The 21,950-nt window shown below is 34.4% G+C and overlaps 1 protein-coding gene across 2 annotated transcripts in view; it reads left to right on the forward strand.

The window, feature by feature from the left end:
* The window catches only part of LOC115443904 (cadherin-86C), a 114,775-nt gene that overhangs the window by 79,330 nt on the left and 13,495 nt on the right, over window positions 1-21,950 (forward strand). For both annotated transcript variants that reach the window (XM_037442466.1, XM_037442465.1), the window contains exons 3-6: window positions 12,332-12,522; window positions 14,032-14,276; window positions 17,890-17,973; window positions 21,621-21,746. In XM_037442466.1, coding sequence (XP_037298363.1) covers window positions 12,332-12,522; window positions 14,032-14,276; window positions 17,890-17,973; window positions 21,621-21,746 — 646 coding nt within the window. The remainder of the gene's footprint in view (window positions 1-12,331; window positions 12,523-14,031; window positions 14,277-17,889; window positions 17,974-21,620; window positions 21,747-21,950) is intronic.

Raw genomic sequence — 21,950 nt, forward strand, 5'->3', positions numbered from 1 at the left:
AGGTATCCGTCGGTCTACAGAAAATTGTACAGAAAAACATCTTCTACAGGATTCTTATCTGGATAGTTTAGCAGTTTTGCTTACATTTACTTTAGTTTTGTTTTCTTATTATGTAGTTATTTGGATCTCTTTTATTTACGTTGATTGAACTAATTGCATTGATCTTACACTACATTTGCTAACGTTTCGATGACTTAAGAATTCCCAGAATGTACTAAACCTACATTTACCTACCACAGTTCACGGAAACAATAGAAATAACAAATCATTTCTAGTCGAGTCAATTGAAGATTTGTTCTATTAATAACAAATTGTCTAACCAAAAATGGTCTAAAGTAATTTGACGCTAGGCATTATGACTCCTTACTAATACATTTTAGACCCAGAATACTTAATATTTATAACTCAAAACTGCCTAAGCACAAACCATTGCATTGACATTTGTACTAATATGCAACAAAGCATGCAGCCAACGAGTTCCACCCACACAATCTACTCTTTCGACACTCAAATAAGCCATAAATTATAATTTTAAAACACGTCTTTGTAACACGCATGCGACTTGTATAATGAACGGGTCCATTGCGACTCCATAAATATTTCACTGACTTGTTGGGAGCTTTAATATCAAGATAAATGCACGTACAATTGTTATTATTTATTGCTAGGGCAACAGAAATCCTTTTAAGTAGCGTGTCCATCTAGACTTCCCCCGTTTCCTTATAAGTTATGATATTGGCTTCATCTTCTGTAAGCAATTTCTCCGTTTATATTGCCTGCAAGTTGAATTATTCTTCACACGTTATTTATAAAAGTTGTTTTTATTTTAAACTATACGCGCAAAGATCAAAAATGTATTAAAATAATTCTATGGTACAAAGAAATTTCGCTCGCAATTTCTTCTAGCATCATTTTCGTAAATGGTGATAATGATGGCTAGAAATGTCGCCAGTAATTGTATTATAGTAGCATTGTACATTTCATTAGACATTTCTGTATATACAATGCTCAAACCAAAGACAGGAAAGCAGACACGTCAGTTTCCTCTTAAAAACATCTGCTTATGATCGACTGCCTATTAAACACATTACAACATTCGATTGAAATCAAACAGTCCATCGTATACGGCCCTTAATTAGAGCCATTATTGATTGCACTAACGACCAGTCCGTACTCCGGTAGCACTGGCTAATAAGTTACTCTAATAGCAGACGATCAATCACACTGTTCAGGGAAATATTAATGGTGTGCGGAAACACGAGCAATGATTGGAACAGTTTTATTGTCATTTAATTGTCGCTTTCTGTCGTGAAGCTGTTATCGTCCAGGAAGGTATTGACTTAGTTTTTAATTGGTCGAATTAACTTCTCCATCAGTTAATCGGTAGTCGCTGTCAACTTGTTGTCGAGAATGTTCCTCTACAAAAAACTCACCATGGTTTCAGCAACAACCACTGCGTCATGACCCATTGTCGGTTGAATTGCAATCCGCAACAAGTTGCCACGTTACGTCTACATCTAATTAATATTATTACTTACATCAGAATTGATTCCTTACATCAATATTTTGTCAAAAATAACTTCAGTGATTGTATTTAACAGAAAATATTAATCAATATACAACAAAATATTTATCTCACCAATAATGATCTCAAACCGTAAATTAAAAGATTTTGAATCAGACTCATCGTTTTAGCCGGATAAGGGCGTGAATGTAGCATCTGGCATGGGCACAATAAATACATATTTGCTTTACCACAAGGCTGTCATCGTAAGGTACAATCAGTGGATACTGGTCACAACTCCGCCCGCAGGCATTGTTCTCAGTGCAATCTATGTTTGTTTTGAACCTATCATTTGTTCGGTTATTGGTAATATTAATAACTTTAATCAATGCTTACGAAAATATATGTGAGAATTCTTAGTACTTAATTGCAATTGTTAGACAATAAATATTATTAAAACATTGCTGTGCTTTATAATTCATGAGTTTTGATACAATAGTTATAAGATATCAGTATAAACATATAAATAAACGATTTCAATATGAATATATATACAGCGATACGATACACGAAGATTACTGTCAATGCATCAAAATGGCAATAAATCATTGGTGCGATTTATTCCATTCAAAAATCGAATTTCGTCATTCATAAAACTGATTAAAAGATTATTGTCACATCACGAAATACTCTGGTCTAAAGAGACTGAAACCCATCACGATAAACAAGCGACCGCTGTAGATATCGATGATAACAAAACAACAATATATTTCACCGTATACGAATGTTCAACACGATTATTAGAGGAGCAAAGGTCAAAGATTACTATCGATAATCAACTTATACCTTCCCAGCATCGAGCATCGACTGGTATCGATTATTTGTACGATGTAAAAAAGGAAAAACGTGAGGCCTAGTCGTTTGTAATAAGCGTTCCGTGGTGTGATTAGTACTCAGTTTATTACGTTAACTCTATTCGTACAGGAAAGAAACAGCTAAGGTTATTTTTTGACGAAAGAATATGATCAGTAGAACGTTTTAAAATATTGTTTTATGTGTGAATTTACTTAGCTATGAAATTATACAAAATGGAGTTTGTAAGGTAATCTTTTATGTAATCATCGCATGAAATATGAAAATATATTTGACCTTCTATAACAATATTTATACATTTCAAAAGCAGTTGGAATACTGTATGTCTCCAAAAGCGTATTTATATGCCTTATAATTTAAGTATCTAACAAGTTAGTTCACATGATTTTCATGGTGAAGTGCTCAAAACACCTTAAATTACTACGCGTACTTTCTACGAAAGATTTATAGCATAATGATACACATAACGTGTCCTGCAACTCATCGGCAATAGAAATAAATCTATTACGCCACGTTAATGCGACCAGAAATAGTTGCCCTAGGGTAGCACATACATGTAACAGCTCGTGTCATGCAAGTTGGCTGCTACCGTGGTCTGTCGCTGACCCCACTGCAGCATTCCTTCTTGGGCGTAATAATACACATAGTGAGCGTAACGATCTGCTCCGCTCGCGCTCATTACGTCTGCTTCTAGCTGCCTTTTCGTTTATGCTTCCCTGGTACTTTAATAATGTTGCAGTTTTAATAAAAAAAAATGGTGGATATTGTTAAGATTATATTATTAAAAATATTATCTTACCGAATCATTGTAATATAAATAATAAATATAAATGCTATTTATAATGTACCGCGGCTGTTACCCAATTCGTTGACAAAGCACCTAACTACATTTGTACCAGGTAAAATCCTTGACGCACCGCCAGTTCATTACCTACAGAAGTGTATCGCTTTTAAGATCAAAATCCAACGTATTTGTTATCTGTAACCAAAATCAAATACCAAATCTCTCAGCCCGATAGAATTATATGGTAATTCGTTGATCTGCTTACATCCGGTGCCGCCTCTGGCATTGTGATGCAGACGCGACACCGGCATGACGCTGTTATTACTTTAACTATACAATATTTAGATACAAATATTGTACTATAATATAATATATTTTATTTGGCAACTAAATAATCAATTGTTGTTGTTGTTGTTAACTAACGTGTTTTGCCACAGGTAACTAGTATTGTAACTTTGCTAACTATACATTTTGCTGCTAAAAATCGTCTGCTCATTATAATTAAAAACATGTATTTTAAACTTTGACACTCCATAATAAAGACATTTGACTAATAAAATACGTAATGGAATGAAAGAAGGAAAGAAAGTTATTTTACATCAGAAACAGATGTCCCACTAAATGTCCAACTCAAAGAAACAAACTTCTAAAGTAACTCCATAACGATTCAAATGAAATTGTTCTCTAAACCGTTTTATAGAAAAGATATGTGTTTATTCTAAGTACACTCAATACGTTGTGTTATTTTGTGAACAAATTTCGTTCGAACTCATTTATTTTGTTTCGATTCACTTTATATCAGGATTATTCCCTAGGGATTTGTTCAAAACCCGTGTTCATTTAAATAATATGATCTTATTATGCCCATTTTTATTACCAGCTTACATCATTGATACGCTTAGAATAAATTCGTAACTTTAAGATTGAAATTTTAGAGTCCCAGCCATTTCTATTTTAGTTTTTACTATAAAAACTTTTTATATCCCTACTAAAGACGACGTTATTGGTTCACTAAAGTAAACAAATAGTATCTATTCAATTTTAGTGCTATCTAACGGCTCATTTAGAGGTCCGTACACAAGAGGGGACGCTTAAACGGATAGAATTACAGGCATTTAATGCGGTGTATTAGTGAATATAGGCCCCTATCACGTCACTAAAAAATCACGACGTTCAATTTCAAAAGCAATAAAACCGTGCCAGCTAGAGTTCTACTTTCTTTCAGCATTTAATTAATATAAAAAAAGTTGTCTATTATAATTAAATTAGACTCTAAATTGACCATTACAGTGTTTCGGAGGAGAGATGATAATTTTTATGTCGGCAATCAATCGGGGAAAGGAATGTAAAATGTCGTATGCATTACTGTTTCTTTTATTATGAAATACTGCTTCCGAACGCGTCGCTCTGAGTGTTGAAAGGTTTTAATTATACAATCAGTGTTGCCAGTGTGATAAAATTTAATTGAAACGCTTGATTAATGAGTGCCTAAGTGGGTGTCTTCATTTATTACGAAAATAATACGTTTTAATTTTAATACATCACATTAATGAAGTGAGCGTTCGGGTTTTGATTTCCTTCCTAATTAGGCAATAGTCATTATATCTGTCTCGGGCTTTGTAGTATTTTATGGCAAGGAGAGAATTCATAGCAATATCATTTCTCTTTATATAATTAAAGGCAATTAAAATCTTGTAAGTTGTTCTTCTTTTTTTCTTCTTCTACAGACAAGGACCTGTCATGTCATAGATCTCTATGTATTATATCCGTCGAAGTGGTCCATAGCCTTTGTAATATAAAAAAATAGACACGCGTCCACAAAGTGGGTCACAATTTACCAGTTACGAAACTGCATCAACAGTTTTCATCACAAAGACTTCTTTGACGCACTTTTTACCATCGAACGTGAGCGAATTATAACGGTGTACATCAGCCGAAAGTCGAGCGCGCTGATGCACCTCGTTAACTAATAATTGAACAATGTGCGACGTATAAACTGCCAATTGACAGATAGCCGTTTGTATTGCGAATTATACCGTAACTTCATTAAATGGTAAACATTTAGAAAATTAGGTTTTATATGGTATTTGTTGTTCCAATCTAAATTTAAATCTTGTATGAATCTAAATTTGATTTAATAATACGGCTATGCCGAAGTGGATAAATTTAATTAGATCATATGTTTTTGTTATCTTTTTATCCATTTCTATATGCATGCTAGAAGCACTTATCGATAAATATTAGATATCGTTGTTAATGTTTGCATCTGCAGGCTTATCTTCCACTAGATTCTTACTATTAAATCATGCAATAAACCAATTCATATCTGCAAATAATATTGCATTAACGACAAAATATTACTTACAATTTCCTACGCCCGTACATTACTCATAGCACTACATTACAATGATACGAGAGCTAACTTTTGAAATTCGAACGCAAACAATTGTTCGTTCAAGACGCAATGGCATACCTTCCTCCATTAGAACACATAAAGCGCAGGAACTGATATTCGTCCGATAAACAGAAATACAAATACACACAAGGGAGCTCTCATTGTTTGCCTTTATTGAATAAAGGGGCTTCAAGAGCACAGTCGGGCAAAAAGCTCACATTGTGTAACAAGATGGTCTTACGTGGCGGTTGAGCAATAGTGGCGCCCAGAATAACGAGACCCGTTCACTCACCTTCGAAGGTTTTTTCTCGGTCTTAACCCGAGAGGTCTTTGCTAATTGGACACGCCTCTCAAAGGATTGACATAACAGGAGATGAAAGTAAGAACTTATTAGCTAAGAAAATTAATTTGAATCACGAAAAATACATTATTAGCGATCGTGATAATGTCCGAATTCCAAATTGCTATTACGCGTAGCGAATGTAATTTTTCATTATTCGGTAATTATTGCGATTGGCTACTTAGTCTGAATTGCACAATATTGTCAAGCGTTTACACTCTAATGATTTTAAAAGTGTGTTATATAAGCAGCTTAAATGTCGTTAAAAAGGCGAAGACAAAATGAAACTCTCGACATTTCATGTCATCGGCAAGAAATCGGATATCCATAAATATTTTAGTTTTATAATTTTACGCTCATATTTTTATAAGAAAACCTTGTTACACATTACCGAAAGTTAAAATTGCAGTTCGATTTTCGATACGGCGTTCGTTTTCACAACCATCAATCATCGTTATAGAAATAAGATCTTGTCGCAAACCACGCTTCATTTATCATGTCTATTTCACTAGAAAAATAAAATAATACCGTATTATTTTATGTCGGGCTGCAAACTGGGGATAATTCGTTATAATTAAATTTATATTACACAGACGTGACCAGAGAAAGTAGATCGCTGAGTGCAAATTCATATGAACCGAGATTGTGACCTAGGCATTGCGCAACGTTCAACCGACATCCTACTTTCTGCTGACGCCGTGGGCCATTTCTGTGTAATACAGTTTGCAACGGATTTTACCACCCGATTGTTGTTGAATCAGGAGTTCTGAAGCACTTTATATAAGACATCTGGTTTGATTTTCAAGATTTATCAAAGTCTTTTTAGTTAGGTTCAGAAATAGTATTAAGAATAATACTTTTTAAGGCCTTTACCTAACATTCATCATATACCACACATTGCGTACTAAAACATATTGTTTCAGCCAATATTCAATCATTTTTGTGATGAATAAATACTAAACATAGTTTCCAATATTGATCATAAAAAATATTTACAATAATGACCGTAAAAATGCAATAAAGCCCAAATTAATAAGGGACATTATCAATAATTTTAATATTATATATGCATTTTACTGCTCTGAATTACGTAAAATATATCCAAACATCAGGCTTGCCATAAAATCTAATTGTTATGGGACATGAGCCCATGTGGTGAGTGGTGAAGCAATCATTGCTATTTATTAAAGCTATTTATTTTAATTGGAGTTGAGAGCAGTTAAACATAAATAATTGGCTTGTCAACATCGGATATTAGCCAAAATATTCAAAGAGGTTATCGATCAGCACCAAATAGAAGTATTAAAAATAACGAACAATCATAAATTATTTCAATGCCAAAAGAAAGTCGTTTGTTGTTTGAAAATGGTCCAAGTAATCAATAATAATAATATCGCGGTCGTTTACAGACGTTTCATCAGTGAATACAATTTGCACTGCGCTAAATTGAAAGTATTTTACAACATCTTTAAAACAAATCTAAGACGGCATTTCGTGGAACACCACAAAATTTATCACCACCGTCACGCCCTGATTCATTTTGGACACTATCTCAGAACTCTGAGACAAGTGGCACCATTAGAAATTATTTCCTATTTGCTGCTTTCCTAGTACTTGTACACTGCAGTTCATGTTACAAAATAAATACGCGATCGGCCGGAGCGTGTGTTTCGTGACGGAACATTATTGATTACTAGTAGTGGACTCGCTCGTGGTTTGACCTTTGCAAGTCCTGCTTTCCTGGTCGCATGGGAATTTTATGAAATTCCATATCGATGGCTTCGCTAGTTAATTTCTCTGTAGACTAAACGGGATGAGATTGGTTTATTACAGGTTTCGATCAACATTCCGAGATATGTTGGGTATATTTTAAAAATTGGCCAAATATATGAATGAAATAATTGTAAAATTACCTTTACGTATGTATATCTTTGTAGTTACTATGTTGTACATGGAAATGATAATTTTAGTATTATTATCATCGTTTTACTGGATTATTAGACAATCAATCTAGCATTCCTTCATCAGTAACCTTGGAATGGTTGAGGTCAGATCAATTTCATTATACGAAGGATCGAAAAATCGGATCCCTAAATATTTTGGTACTAATATAAAACCTTAAACCGAAGTCACTGAACTGATGCCAAATGGACACATGGCTCAAATACATATTATTAAATCACACTTGGTAATAGTCAATACAAATCCATTATCTGGGGTAAAATCGTTGATAATATTCAATGTAAATTAATGAGTAGTGGAAACTGGAAACTATTCATTCATAATTATTTGAACCTTAACACAATAATAATAATGCACACTCGTATTATGTAATACAATGTGACGTCCAACATATTCATCAAGTTTAAATAGTAGGGCACAAATAAATTGCTTCTCACTAATAAGGGTCAGCAGAGGTAATAAATAACCCCCGCACAGGCTAAATACTAAACTTTGTTATTCGAAACCAAATTCATCAAAGTTTGTTACGTAAGTCCAAACTCCGGATTGTTTTCAGTTGTTGAATTCAATCCGTATAAAGTGTGGACGTTGTCCACCAAAACAATTATAATCATTAAAGTAAATTAAAAAACAATCGGTTTTTATATTTTATGAAGGTTCTATTGGTTAGTCAAAAGGCCAAAAAAATTTATAAAGGTGTCCCACCCTGGTGTCACCCATTCAATCAATTACCCTTATTACTTTTGGATTAGTAGACATGTTGATAACACCTCCTTAATAATAATAATTATTAATATAATAACACGGTTGCTGAACGACGTGGTTACCATAACACACTCCATAACTAATGGGGTCGCGGAGGTCACTTCGCGTGATGTTCGCTATAAAGTTAAGTTTTTACCCAGATTTACCGCGGCACAGCCCACGATACCCTTATACAGGGGGTCATGATTAACAATCAAGCCATTTATAAGCCCTTAATAAGCCAATGCCTGATCCACACGATTCCCAATTACTGTTACTCTATTTAAAAGGAATATCGCTGGCAATATCTTCATTAACTATCGGGAATTATGCGAAATTGGTACTGTTACCGGAATTTCCAACGCGTTTCTATAGTTCCTGTAATTGAACGCTGGTCATTCCTTTCGAATTAACAGATGCGAGATATGCTGTTAGAATACAAAGCGATTGTGGAGTCATTCACATTTATGTTTGGTGCGATGTAAACATAGTAAAAATCGATATTGACTGGCCTCTATGACACAACGTCTAGAACTTTGACCTAAACGGGTTTTAAACTAATCAAAGGCAAACAAAAAATAACTGTTCGCGAAGCAATACTCCGATATCTCATTATACCACACAAAGCGTTCAATTTCGTAATCATCCACCCAATATGGAATTAGGCACTTAATCCTATTCCAAGAACTTAACCGACTTCCTACGATTTCCCTTTTAGTGAAGTGATTCCTAATCCATATTATTAACACCGTATTCGTCAACACTTCTATGAAGACTATAACCGAGTAAATTAGCAATAAAAGTTTTACGATGGCATAGGCCCGAGCTGGGAACCATAGCCGTATCTTTACGAATCGATCGGCAAGGGCACGGCGTTAACGTTACGAGATTTTCTATTAGAATTTATAATAAGCATGAGACTATCAGATATGTTGGTGCCGAGCTCACGTCCGCTAGTCACACACTTAGTGTTATGATAATAGGGAGCCGTGACCAAAAAGGACAGCGCTTTATTACGTGAGGCCGGGGTCAGCTGCGGTGACATCGTGCGCCCGCCATTTTTGCCGCCTATCTCCCGCTGTTCTAGAATCATGGCTGCCCGGGGCCGTCTGCTCGACACCTGGAGTAACAGAAACACGTAAACAACACTGACAAATGATACACTGTTATCAAAGAAATCACCGCGTTCGTGCCGTTTCCAGACATCGCACTGAATAACTTTTTATGGGTGTGCATTTAGCTCTGACGCCAATTCACGAGTTAAACTGTTGAACAACAATCTTTATCGAGGAACAGGTATTATTCGAGAACATTACCATACCGCAAAGCGCACATTAAAGTCAAAGGAATAAACGTACAACCTCCAATGATTTAAGAGCCTGAATCCTCCGTCCGCGGGATAATAATCCCTTAATTACGTTCCTGCGCTTTCCCGAATGATCGAATGGGAGTAATTGCTTTTCTGTCCGGCCAAGTCCGACTTAATTTGCACTCGAGATAGAAATGTTATGTTGGAACTGTTGTGTGTTTGTGGCTTTTATTTCGCGTGTCATCTTTTTGGCAAAGACATTGTACGTTTCAACGCACACTTAAGTTTTTTATTCGATGTAATCTGAACGGTCACGTTTGCGAGAACAAGTTAATGGGGCTCTACGTGCGGCACCGCTGTATATTATGTTATGTTTGATATGTTGTAGATGATATTTGGCCGCGACCAGTACTAGGAGCACGCGACAAGATTTAAAGTGTACAACGTCGTGTGTACGCGTCAGACAAATATTTTACATCGACTAACGGCGCCCCGAGGAAACACGGACGATTCGAGTCTATATCGAGTGCAGTTTAAATCAGTCCCGGAACATTGAGTCCAATTTGTCTTTTTTAGCAAATTACGTTTTACGTTCTCTAAACATCCCTTAACAAATCTCATTTCCAAACAATTATCCTTGAGTCATTTCCGCAACTTTATTGTTTTGTTTACTACAAGTCTCATTAGTATCGCTAAGTCCTTTGGGGTGTTAAGATGAACCTAATTTCGATACAAATCCTTTGTGAACGCCAGCCTTCGTAATGTTTATCCGAAAGTTTCTCAGTCGTATTCTGTGCTAACGTGCCAGTGAACTTGTTTGTTGTGTTACAAACACAACTGCAACGAAGTAGATAAGACACAAGCATAAGACACGACGAGAGCGGATTTACCCGAACGAACGAATTTTACTATAGAACGTGCAATTTCAATTATTCTGACCCCGTTTCTGCAAGTCTACACCCAATACCGCTACTGGAGCGGATATAGTTTGTGTTAATTTAAATTAAATCAGATTGAGTCAAAGAGCAAGGTTACTTTACTTGCTGGTAAAATAAGTCACTGCTTCTTAAGAGAGAGGCTGATTGCAAATTTGGTTTTCAAAGACTTAAAGATAGTGTAAGTATTTTATAAATGAATTGGTCTTCCGTAATATGGTAAAAGTATGAAGTTGTAAACAATTGTTAATATTCATCATGACAACAACAACTGTTACTTAGAATATTGAACTTAATTCCACGGCTAGTATGGGTAAAACCATTAACGAAGGACAAATGCAAAACAGCGTAAATTAATGAGTTTATGCATAGATGAAATTAAATCAGCTGATTGCATCCTCAGTTTTATTACCAGCTATACCCTAAAGAGTTATTTCCCGCTACACAGAAGTGCCACTATGATTTCATAACACAATTTTCCCTTTCGCAACCGGAGTTAGTCTGCGGTCGAACGCTCAAGTGCTGATCCGGGTAACATCAACCAATTTATAATTGAATACTAAACCTTCGGCATAAACTTCTCGCGGGTTGTATACAAAGTTCTGATTTCTCACAGTCGAGTTAAAAGAGTTATGCGACAAACCCACTCGTATTAATATTGATTTGTTTATGAACATCTTTACTTCCATTTGAGTTTTTATTCCAATATAGATTAATTTGTATGTAGCAAACGTAATTACCGTGTTTCTTCGAGACGGGACTTAAGTCGTTAAACGAATTAGTTTGTAGGTTTGAGACAATGAATAAAATTTGCATAAATGAAGAAAATGTTTTGTTGAATATTTTCTGAAGTAATTTACATCTTGTGGACAGTTTAAACTGCCTTTAAACATTAACTTATTTTACGATGATGTTATTTTATTAAATGATAACATTGTTATGTTGCTTAATTTTATTTATAAAAAAATCGATATTGCCTCTATTGAATTTCCATCGAGTGAATTTCGAACTTATTGTAATATCAATTTGTAACATAAACAATTTGGTGCGAAAACAATATGATTATGTAATGCAATTATGTGACCACGCGTGAGCAAATGAAAAGTGAAGATACGACTGTTTCCATTATCCGTTTCTCACCACCAAATCGATATAATCGGACATTTTTCGACGTTATATGTAAAACAACATTCGACATTATAATTGCAATACCTATCAGAATGAAAAGACTTTAACTTTGACCATGATCCAAGCCCTTTTGAAAAACCTGCCTTTGCATATAAGGTGAGGACAGGTGTATAATGTTAAAAATCTTGTACACATATTAAAATATAGTTTTCTCCGTTATTCTTTAGAGATAGTTACCACGTACAATGATCCTAGACTTTGATTTACGTCCGAAATTAATAATCAATCCTAATCCAATATATGCTATCTATATGTTTTGAAACGGTGGATTGTAATTTTAATATATGTTTGTTCCAGGATGACCTTCGCCTTGGCGGTGGTATTGCTATGCGCGGTGTGGGGCGCGCGTGCCGGCGAGCCAGTGTTTGACCCGAGCACCCTGATGCGGCTGGTGCTTGTGCCTGCTGACGCGGCGGTCGGCTCAGTCATCTACCGAGTGCGCGCCTCCGATCCTGATTTCGACTATCCTCTCCACTTCGAGCTTATTGGTAAGACTGGCATCAATTTCATTTACAGATAGTTTGTTCTGTCCCTTCCGCTCCTAGCTGTTTAGTTCGGCTGAAATCATTAATTCGATCATCCTTGTTATTTTTGTACAGTATTTGATTTTAGCATTTCTGCTGCTGGTTATGTAGACTTGTTTAAACCATTCGTTCAATTATTCTTTGATTTTTTATTTATAGGCGACGCCGTAATTGTTAACCAATAAATAATAATATCGATTTCTAAATTCGGCATCCTTTGTAGAACTGTTTCCTAATGCAATAATATAAAACCGGCTGAAATCAAGCTAAGCATCGATATCAGAATTAATGCAAAATTACCAATGAAATTAATTTACAAGACAGCCAATTGATTTATAAGACGTACTTACATTACAGTGATTGTTGTAAAGTAACCGTTTGTCTTAAAGCTAAATGCTTTATGGAGACTTGTTACAACGATAATTCTAAGATGCCATCAAATAAACCTACCAACATGAAGAATATAAAGGTAATGGAAATCTTCTCCAATGGATTTGAAGTACATTTTATTCACGAAATTTATTTTATTCACAATTAGTACTAATGATTACTATTAAATGTAACGTTCTATAGTTCATCTTGTTTAAATAGACCAATGCGCTTGTAAATTAATTACAAAATGAGATAAAATGATTGCTGAGACGGGAGGTCCAATTAAGCACTACGGCGACAATCGGAGATCTAAAATCAAATTATTTAATTAAAATAGGGTTTACAAGGACTTTGTGGAATTGTCTACAAATTATTTTAATACTGTTTTGTTTTTTTGTAATCTTTAACGACTCTTATGTATAAATTGTTTTTTTGTCATTGATTAACTTAACGAGTGTACATCAAAAAAATATACATACAAAATAAAAGATTAAGTATTTTATAGCAAATATTAGTGTTAAATAATTTCACGTGATAAAGAAAATAGTAAAAAAGTAATTACCTAAGAAACTGAATTATAAAACTTTATTGATGAGATTAATTAATCCTTGTAGATCGTGGACTGCGAACAAAGAAAGCACTTCAAAATTATTTTCCTTTACTTAGTTCGAACTAGGTTCAGGTATAATGCTACAACGATTTAATGTCCGGAAATAATTTTATAATCATTCTTCTTACGCCTCACTTAGAAAAAGTAAGAAAGTAAAATAAGTATGTAAGAAAAAGTAAAATAAGTGTTTTAAGAAAAAGTAAAATTTTTGTTTTAAGTCTGTCATTTATTTTTCCGACAATTATTCAAAAATTACCTGGCGTAGTTTTTTTTGTATATGTATCCGTCTCTCGACGTTAGCAAAATTATCACAAAAGTGAAAGACAGTTGATAAAAAAAAAAACAGATAGATCGCCGGAAGCATGCCAACTTTTGTAATTAAACTATATCTAGCTATTCTTAAAAATATATAATAAAGTCGTTATAATATATTGGCCATTCTAGAATTAAAATGTATTTGTACAAAATTACGAGCAACCCGCTTCCACCAGGTCAAATGGGCAGACAGGACATCGGCATCGAGTCGCTCCCGTGCACGCGGTACAACTCCGTGTGCCAGGCCAACGTGATCCTGTTGAAGAGGCTGCAGCCCGGCCGTTACGTGGACTTCAGATTGTCTGCGCGCAATACCAGGGGACGCAGCAGTCGCATCGCGTGCTCTATCACCGGCACCAACGCTACCACGCCGAGAGACACCATATTTCCTCACCAGCCTAGTATCATATTGGTGCCAGAGGTAAATTTATATTTTAAGGCAAGAAGTTCTTATCAAAACATATTGAATTTATGTTCAAATGTTTTAAACCTTTATTTTTTTAAAACATATTTGCTATATAAATAAGCTGAAGAATTATGTTAATTAACGATTTCAATATTTCTCAAAACTTTATTAGTGGGCGCTTTATATTAGTTACTTGATATAATTTTGTTTTCACGAGATTTTATTAAATTCTTTGTCATATAATTTCTATAAAGAAATAATTTCCAAAAAAAGAATAGAAAATGGTTTGCAAAAGTAATAAATGTTTCGTATTCCGTACGTTGAGGATCAAAGCTTCGATTCTCGATAAAACGATTCAGTTTTATCTTTATTTATCCAGGACACTTGTCGGATACGAATATAACAATAGAAATTATAATTCCTATGACATGCGGATTTCCTTTCGTTTGTTCTCACCATTTTAACTCTCATGTATTATGCACAATAAGTAAATTTTCCGGATATGGCGTTTTAACTTAAATCATACATTGCGTCATACGAGTGGGTGTCAGTTGTGTACTATCCATGGTCATATCTATCATAGTATTAAGGTATAATTGATCAAAGTCATATCAAATCTCCGAAAGGAAGTCTAAAGAAAAAAAGTCTCTAACGTTCTTAATAATCATTCGTTACTTCGTACATGAATAATAATATATTAGCCTTGTATTGTATACTGCCTAAAGCCGAGCACAAGCCTCCTCTACTGGGAGGGTTTAGGCCTTAGTCTATCATGCGTATTGCAGTCTAGCAGACTTCCCATCTTCGAATTTTTTATGCAGAACTTCTCACGTCTAAAGTATAATATATAGCCACTGAGAACAACTTTATTGATTTTTGAACGGAAATAGACCCGAGCAATATAAATGATAATTTCGGAGTTTACATCATAATAATAATGGAGCTATACATGCAAAGTCTCGCTTACCTAGAAAAAGTAGCTAGCAAAAGACCTGCTCTTAATACGTGGTTGGAGGTATAAATTACGTCCGTTATTATGAACACTCGCATTTTATCCTGTTTTCTATTTAACGTAATGTTTTCTAATGCTACATAAATCAAATTCTATATTTATTTTGATTTTTTTTTCTGATGTGTGGAAATTTTTCTTCTTGCTTATATACTTTTAATAGATATCTCGGTTAATCTTCAATCATAATTGTTTTGTATCTTAATCTTAAATCATTTAATGTAAATTAAAAAGTAAAAAACAAATCCAGATAAAGCATTTATTTAAATTTCTTGTAAAGATGTAATGTCGATACAACAAACTTGAACTACGACTGCGCGCTGTCTGCATTTAAATGATGGTTTTTAAATATGGACTTAAACATTATCTCTGAAACTAGACCAATGATAGGCATTTGAAACATTCACAATACTTCAAAGTTAGTCACTAAATCCCTATCTTAGGCTTATTGAAAAAAAAGAACAATTAAGTAAAATTGGTAAGACAATTGTCTATTCCTACGCAATATTACAAATTATTAATTTTATTTTATTAACGGAGCATATTATGTAGAATTTAAATGTTATGTTCGAGCTTTAAGGATATTATAGCTACCAGCATAATAATAAATATAACTATAATGTACACAAAATATCTAGATTGTAGACTTTACCCAACAGCGAAAATTTATAATAGTCCTTTTGTTATTATTATACTATTACGTATTATGATCTATATTAGTTGAAACTTTTCTACAACCAATAAAAAAAAATCTTTCACGATAAATTATTACGTGACTAAATATGAATGGCTAAGGTTTCGAGCGCAGTGCCATGGTACGATTTAATGCATAATTCTGGGCGGTACTGCCAGTGTTTATAACCAGACTCTCAATCAGTCTAACTTGATCTTGTCACTCAGTATGAAAAATATACGTCACGTGAATAACACAAGCAAAAGCTGGTATAGAAATTCAATATCATGTTGATAGGAACATAAATTTTAGTGCGCATGTTTATGCGATATTTAATTGAGCTATCCAGTATGCGTATTTTATCATTTTACATCTTTATTCAATGTTATAACATTTATGGTTAATGGATGTTCATGGATCTAACATAGATAAGGATAGGTAATCATGTAAAGCTCTATTTCTCTGATCAAAGGATGCACTCGTGGGATTATTTTATACAATAAATACCAAAATCACTTAAAACTCAGTGAATGTATAATTTTATTTCTATTAAATATTACCAATGTTTAATTATAAAAATTATGAGTACATACTACATAATTCTCTTTAACGGTGATATGTAATTCCAAAATAGGATGTGCCTCTATCGTACACATATATGTATAATATAATATATCCTAAATAAAAACAATTATTATTTTATAGTATAGATGTTTGTGTACCTAATGTTATGTGTGTGTGTGTGTGTGTGTGTGTGTGTGTGTGTGTGTGTGTGTGTGTGTAATGTTAGGTTATGTTTGTATAATACTGCCGGCATTATACGCCAAAATACAACCGCATATTTCGGCATATTCAATTTCCTCGAACTATCAAAGAATTAATTCCAAACGGTTGGGCATAATAATGACATATTTAGTGTTAAATGATAGCTGAGTACAAACGCTTGATGTGGAGTTGCCTTGATTGCTCTATTTGTATGATAATACACTATAACCCCGCGTGCACAAATTGCATTCAATTTGTTACTGTGCATTACTGTGGACTCGGCTTTATTTCCTAGATAGTCTGCTTAATGACCACTGTACTTAATTTGAGAATTCAGTTCAATATTAAACGATTGTTTGGTATCGTATTGTGGAACAAATTGTTTAAGTTGACGTCACATATAATCAAGTTTGCTGCATGATTGCTGCATGGTTTTTGGTAGTGAACTGACATATTTGAAAGAAAGAAAATATTTTGTATCTTACTACACTACACGCTTTGAAATATCCGCCATTGTAACTCATTCTGACCAGTAGTGTTTCACAGAATCTGTGTACCAACAGAAACTGTGAACAACCAATAACGCAACCCGTCAACGCAATATCCTTTGCCAGTCGAGGCTACTTTTTGGACTACACTATAATATCAGAACTAGTGTAGCTTTGGGAGGATATAAGTGAAAACGATGGTGCAACCGTGTGATTTTATATGATTGACAAGACATTGACAGCATCGGATTTCCAGCTGTGAATAGATGTGGTCGTAGATAGCGAATGAGCTGATACTTATTTTTATTTCTGACGACGCCCAGTGCCGCCACGCCAGCCCATGAGTGAGAAACGTTATCAAGAAACTAAAGTACTATAATATGATATATTGCTCTAGACATCTTAGGAAGTCGGCGTTAAATCTCATAATGTATTGTAATTATATCAATGTTCCCAAGCAGAGCACGAAAGTACTTACGGTACAAATCGACAACGCCATGCTTACCTACAAAGTCATACAAAACGTATCACCCAATTTAATAAAGAAATAATACCCAAAATCATTTATTTTTTAGCCCATACTAGAATAGGACCCAAAAAAATTTCACATTTCAAATTATTTTTTAAAAGCCAAACCTACATTTCCCAATTCAAAATTTTGATACAAAGTTCTAAAATTGTGTGTTGTTACAGGATGCGAAGCGAGGGACCGATTTGGAGATAGTAATTGCGAGGAAAAATCCGCTGTCGCCGAAACCCTTGGAGTTGGAACTTTGGGTAAGCTATTAATTTGCATTTTTAAGTATACTGAACATAAACCGATGATGACGGTTGTTCGGTGGGTAATAACGATGGCTAATTGGGTGTACATCACCTGAAGGGCCGTGGTACGGAAGTAGATAAGATTTGGTAATTTATTTATATACAAGATTTTATTATTACAAGTTTAAAGATTGATATTGACTTAGGAATTAACAAACGATAGGATTTCTATCTGGCAATTGTAGCTAACGATATAAAAATATAATATTTACTTGTTAGGTACAAGTATAGAAATATATTTTTATCCAACGGAAAGCATCCATCGATCATATTAATGAAATGCTCCTTAAATCTTATAAAAAAATAAAAATGTTAGTATCTGTTAACTCAAAAGCGCTTATTTGAACTACAATCTCAATCACATGATTTTATGACTATACACATCCTCCTGTAAAAATAGACCTCAACGGCGTATTTGTACTACATGCGCGGTACGGCAGCGCTCTGAGGTCATGGGTTCGAATCCTGGGTCGGGCAAAGTAATATTTGGGTTTTTCTGCTCAGTATCACCCTGGAGTCTGAAATTTGTGCGATATGGCGATAGTCTCGCCCCTATCACATTATGGGACGGAACACACTTGGCAAAAAATCAGTGCCCTGGTTGCGCCTCTGCATACCCCTTCGGCGATAAATACGTGATGTTGTGTTGTGTTAAAATAGAACGAAATCATTGGCATTAAACTAATTTAAACCCTTAATAATATTCACCTAACTAATTTCTGCATAACATAACAGAAAGGTTTTCTATTCCGTTAGCGATGTGGCGTGGCGCAGCGTGTATGAAGTGTGACCGTAATTTCAGGGTTGTCTAATGGCATTTTCAAACTCAGCCGCGTTTGACACGGCTTTCGTGGCAACCGCGTAATGTAGTTTGTACGCTATAACATGGCGTCATTTTCGACGACAACCCCAATGTAGAAAGTGATTTTGTAATTATGTGGTTGGGTTATATAAACGTTAACCTCTATTAGCTTATAATTTGTGCAGATAACCCAGGAATTTTATAAAGTCGGTTTATGATTTTGATAAAATTATGCCTTAATTTAAGTCATAAGCATTCTCTGTTGGCAGTATTGAATCATGAAAAAATGGTAACAATTACGCCACTGAGATCCATCGTCAGATGGCTTTGATCCCTCTGATGTACTAAATACCTTGAATTGTAAAAAGCATCTGCAGATGGTGATGAACAATACTAGTGCAGTACTAGCTGTGCCCGCGGTTTCGCCCGTGTAAATATCAGTGTGTACAAAAAATTTTCCGCATAAATACCGACCCACTAGATTTCTTACAACCACGCGACCTCTTTAACAGTAATCGTTATATTTCAATAACTGTACATAAAACCGACATGTACTATCAACCTAAACTTTTCTCAAGAATTGCACTATCTTTTAGTAAAAATCGTACCAAAATCCGTTCAGTAGATTTTGAGAAAATCGATCACATATATACAGACAGATTTTGAGGACTTTGTTCTATAATAAGTATAGCTACATTACTGATAACTGATCTAAAATATGATATGCGAATTGGAGTATAACGGATCTCTAATAATGAGATAATTACTAATGTTACAAAACTACTGTAATAGCCATCATTAAAATGTGTTTCTTTTCAATACTAACAATAAATCAATTTAAAATCTATTGAGTAAATGAGAAACGGCAATAGTAATACTAATGGAATAAATAATGGTCTCGTTTCATTTCTTATTTCCTATTATACCCGTTCTTTTGAACGAAGTTTTAAAAAGAATTTCTGTTTTCATTATAAAAAAAATCTGTGTTACTATTAAAAGAAAGATAAACTCAAAATATAGACACTTACAGTTTAATATCAATATTGATAGTAACGCATGAAGCCGCAAGCTAAAGTATAACTTGAAAAGCCTTTGTGTTTCTAATGTTATATTCAATATATTAATATTACACTGTTTTCCTTTCTAAGCGGATAATTTAACGATAGATCGTGGCGATCGTGTGAAAATCTATTCAAATCACACTAATTTACATTAAGGATAGCGAATTATGTGCCATTTCAAAACAACGTAACACAATGAGATGGGTTGGTCCAGTCGGCTTGTCCGATGATGTTGCACAATTATGTAGGGCTACCACACGTGAGGTGGCCGGACGCAGGAAAGATTTCGAAGTTCAAGATCGGTGTTTCATATCTGGATTGTTATTCCTTACTTTGAAATTGTGTTGTTTTAACGTTGAATCCCAATGCATTGATATTGTAATGCGTAACATATTCATTGGACATAGTAGCACTTATTATAATAGGTCTTAGGATTATAGCCGTAAACAACTTTAGTATCATTGACTTTGACCTTTTATTTATTCTTAAATGCCTAAACCAAGATTTGGAAATCTAAAACGCCAAAAAATATTTTGCTTAGCAGCTTTTGCTTAATGAAATAGCAAACATTTTGCTCCACATTGGAACAACAATGGAAAATACAGCTAACATATGATGCAAACTTCGCTCCAAACACAACGGCACTAAACTTCCTCTAGTTGTTAAACATCAAACAGATCTGGATCCCGCTATTGTACGGTTTGGATGCAACGGGTATGTTGCCCCTGATCATGAGAACTGCAGATGGTTTTTGCCTGTATTAACATTTAATCTAACTGTAGCTTTGGCGATTCTGTTTAGAAGTAACAAGAAGTCGTTATTAACTCAGTTGATACTTTTTCGATGAGTATACGTTTGTCTTTGTTAGCTTGAACTTTAGATTACAATTCAAATGCACCGATCAGCAATATAGCAATCAATTTTAATACCTTGCTCGCTAACATGGTATTTTTAGTGTAGCAAAACTGAATTTCCAAAATAATTCTTAATGCCTTTCCTACAAAAATATTTACATAAACATTTTAGATGACTTTATTAAATAATAAAACTTAGGTAATGTTATAGTTTTGGCCAATTTTCTGACATCCCTAACTACAAAACATTAAGACGACCTGAGGCGTTAAAATTCTCACAGTTCTCGGAGAATGGGCACCCGCAACCCGAGGTCGGTTACAGACCGCTTAAATGCTATAATGACGTAGTCCTTGTTCCTACATAGTGTAATTTTGCATCTAGCTCATGTACTACATCGCGCCCTGATGGTTAAAAGAAGTACGATCATTATAGATAAATCCAATTTATTTTAAAGGTTAACTGCTGAAGTATTATAAGCCATTATTCTGGTACAGTGTGCCATTCGTCAATAGTTTTTGTGTCTTTAAGCTTGATTGTCTTCGGTATATGAATTCTATATTATCTAGAGTAACTTAATCGGTAGTAAAGATCGTGACAAAGTTTGAATATGAAATCCCAAATAATTTGTAAACCTGTGCCGGTGTTTACAGAATCTAATATTAACATATTTTAACTTCATTCTATAATTTCAGTTAATACATTTAGGTGTTGTTATTAAGTGATATTATATTTGCAAAATATCAATCTAACTGAAATATAGAACAATCGATTTGTCAATATCATTATTGATCTACATCTACTGAAATGGATTAACTAAATTCAAAACCTGTCGATTAACATCAGGGCCTTGCCTTTCGACTAATATTCAAACATTTATTCAACAGGGCTCGCCACTTTTCGCAATTCGCCAGCGTCGTGTATCCACCGAGAACACAGAGGGGACAATCTTCCTCGTCGGCCCTCTAGACTTCGAGGCTCAGTCCATGTACCATCTAACACTGCTTGCTGTGGTAAGATATCACCAGTACAGCAGTTTAATTACATCTAATTATTTAGAAACCTAGTTCAGTTTGGATCTATCGACTGGAGTCTAGTTTGTTCACCATTAGCATTTTAATTGGCGTTAATTGCTAAAGGACGGAATACGACCTCGTCACACATCCTCTAAGAGTTGAACTATAGCTAAATAAAGAAATATATGCAATACAAGACAC

The sequence above is a fragment of the Manduca sexta genome, chromosome 24, assembly GCF_014839805.1.
Source record: "Manduca sexta isolate Smith_Timp_Sample1 chromosome 24, JHU_Msex_v1.0, whole genome shotgun sequence".
Taxonomy (NCBI): domain Eukaryota; kingdom Metazoa; phylum Arthropoda; class Insecta; order Lepidoptera; family Sphingidae; genus Manduca; species Manduca sexta.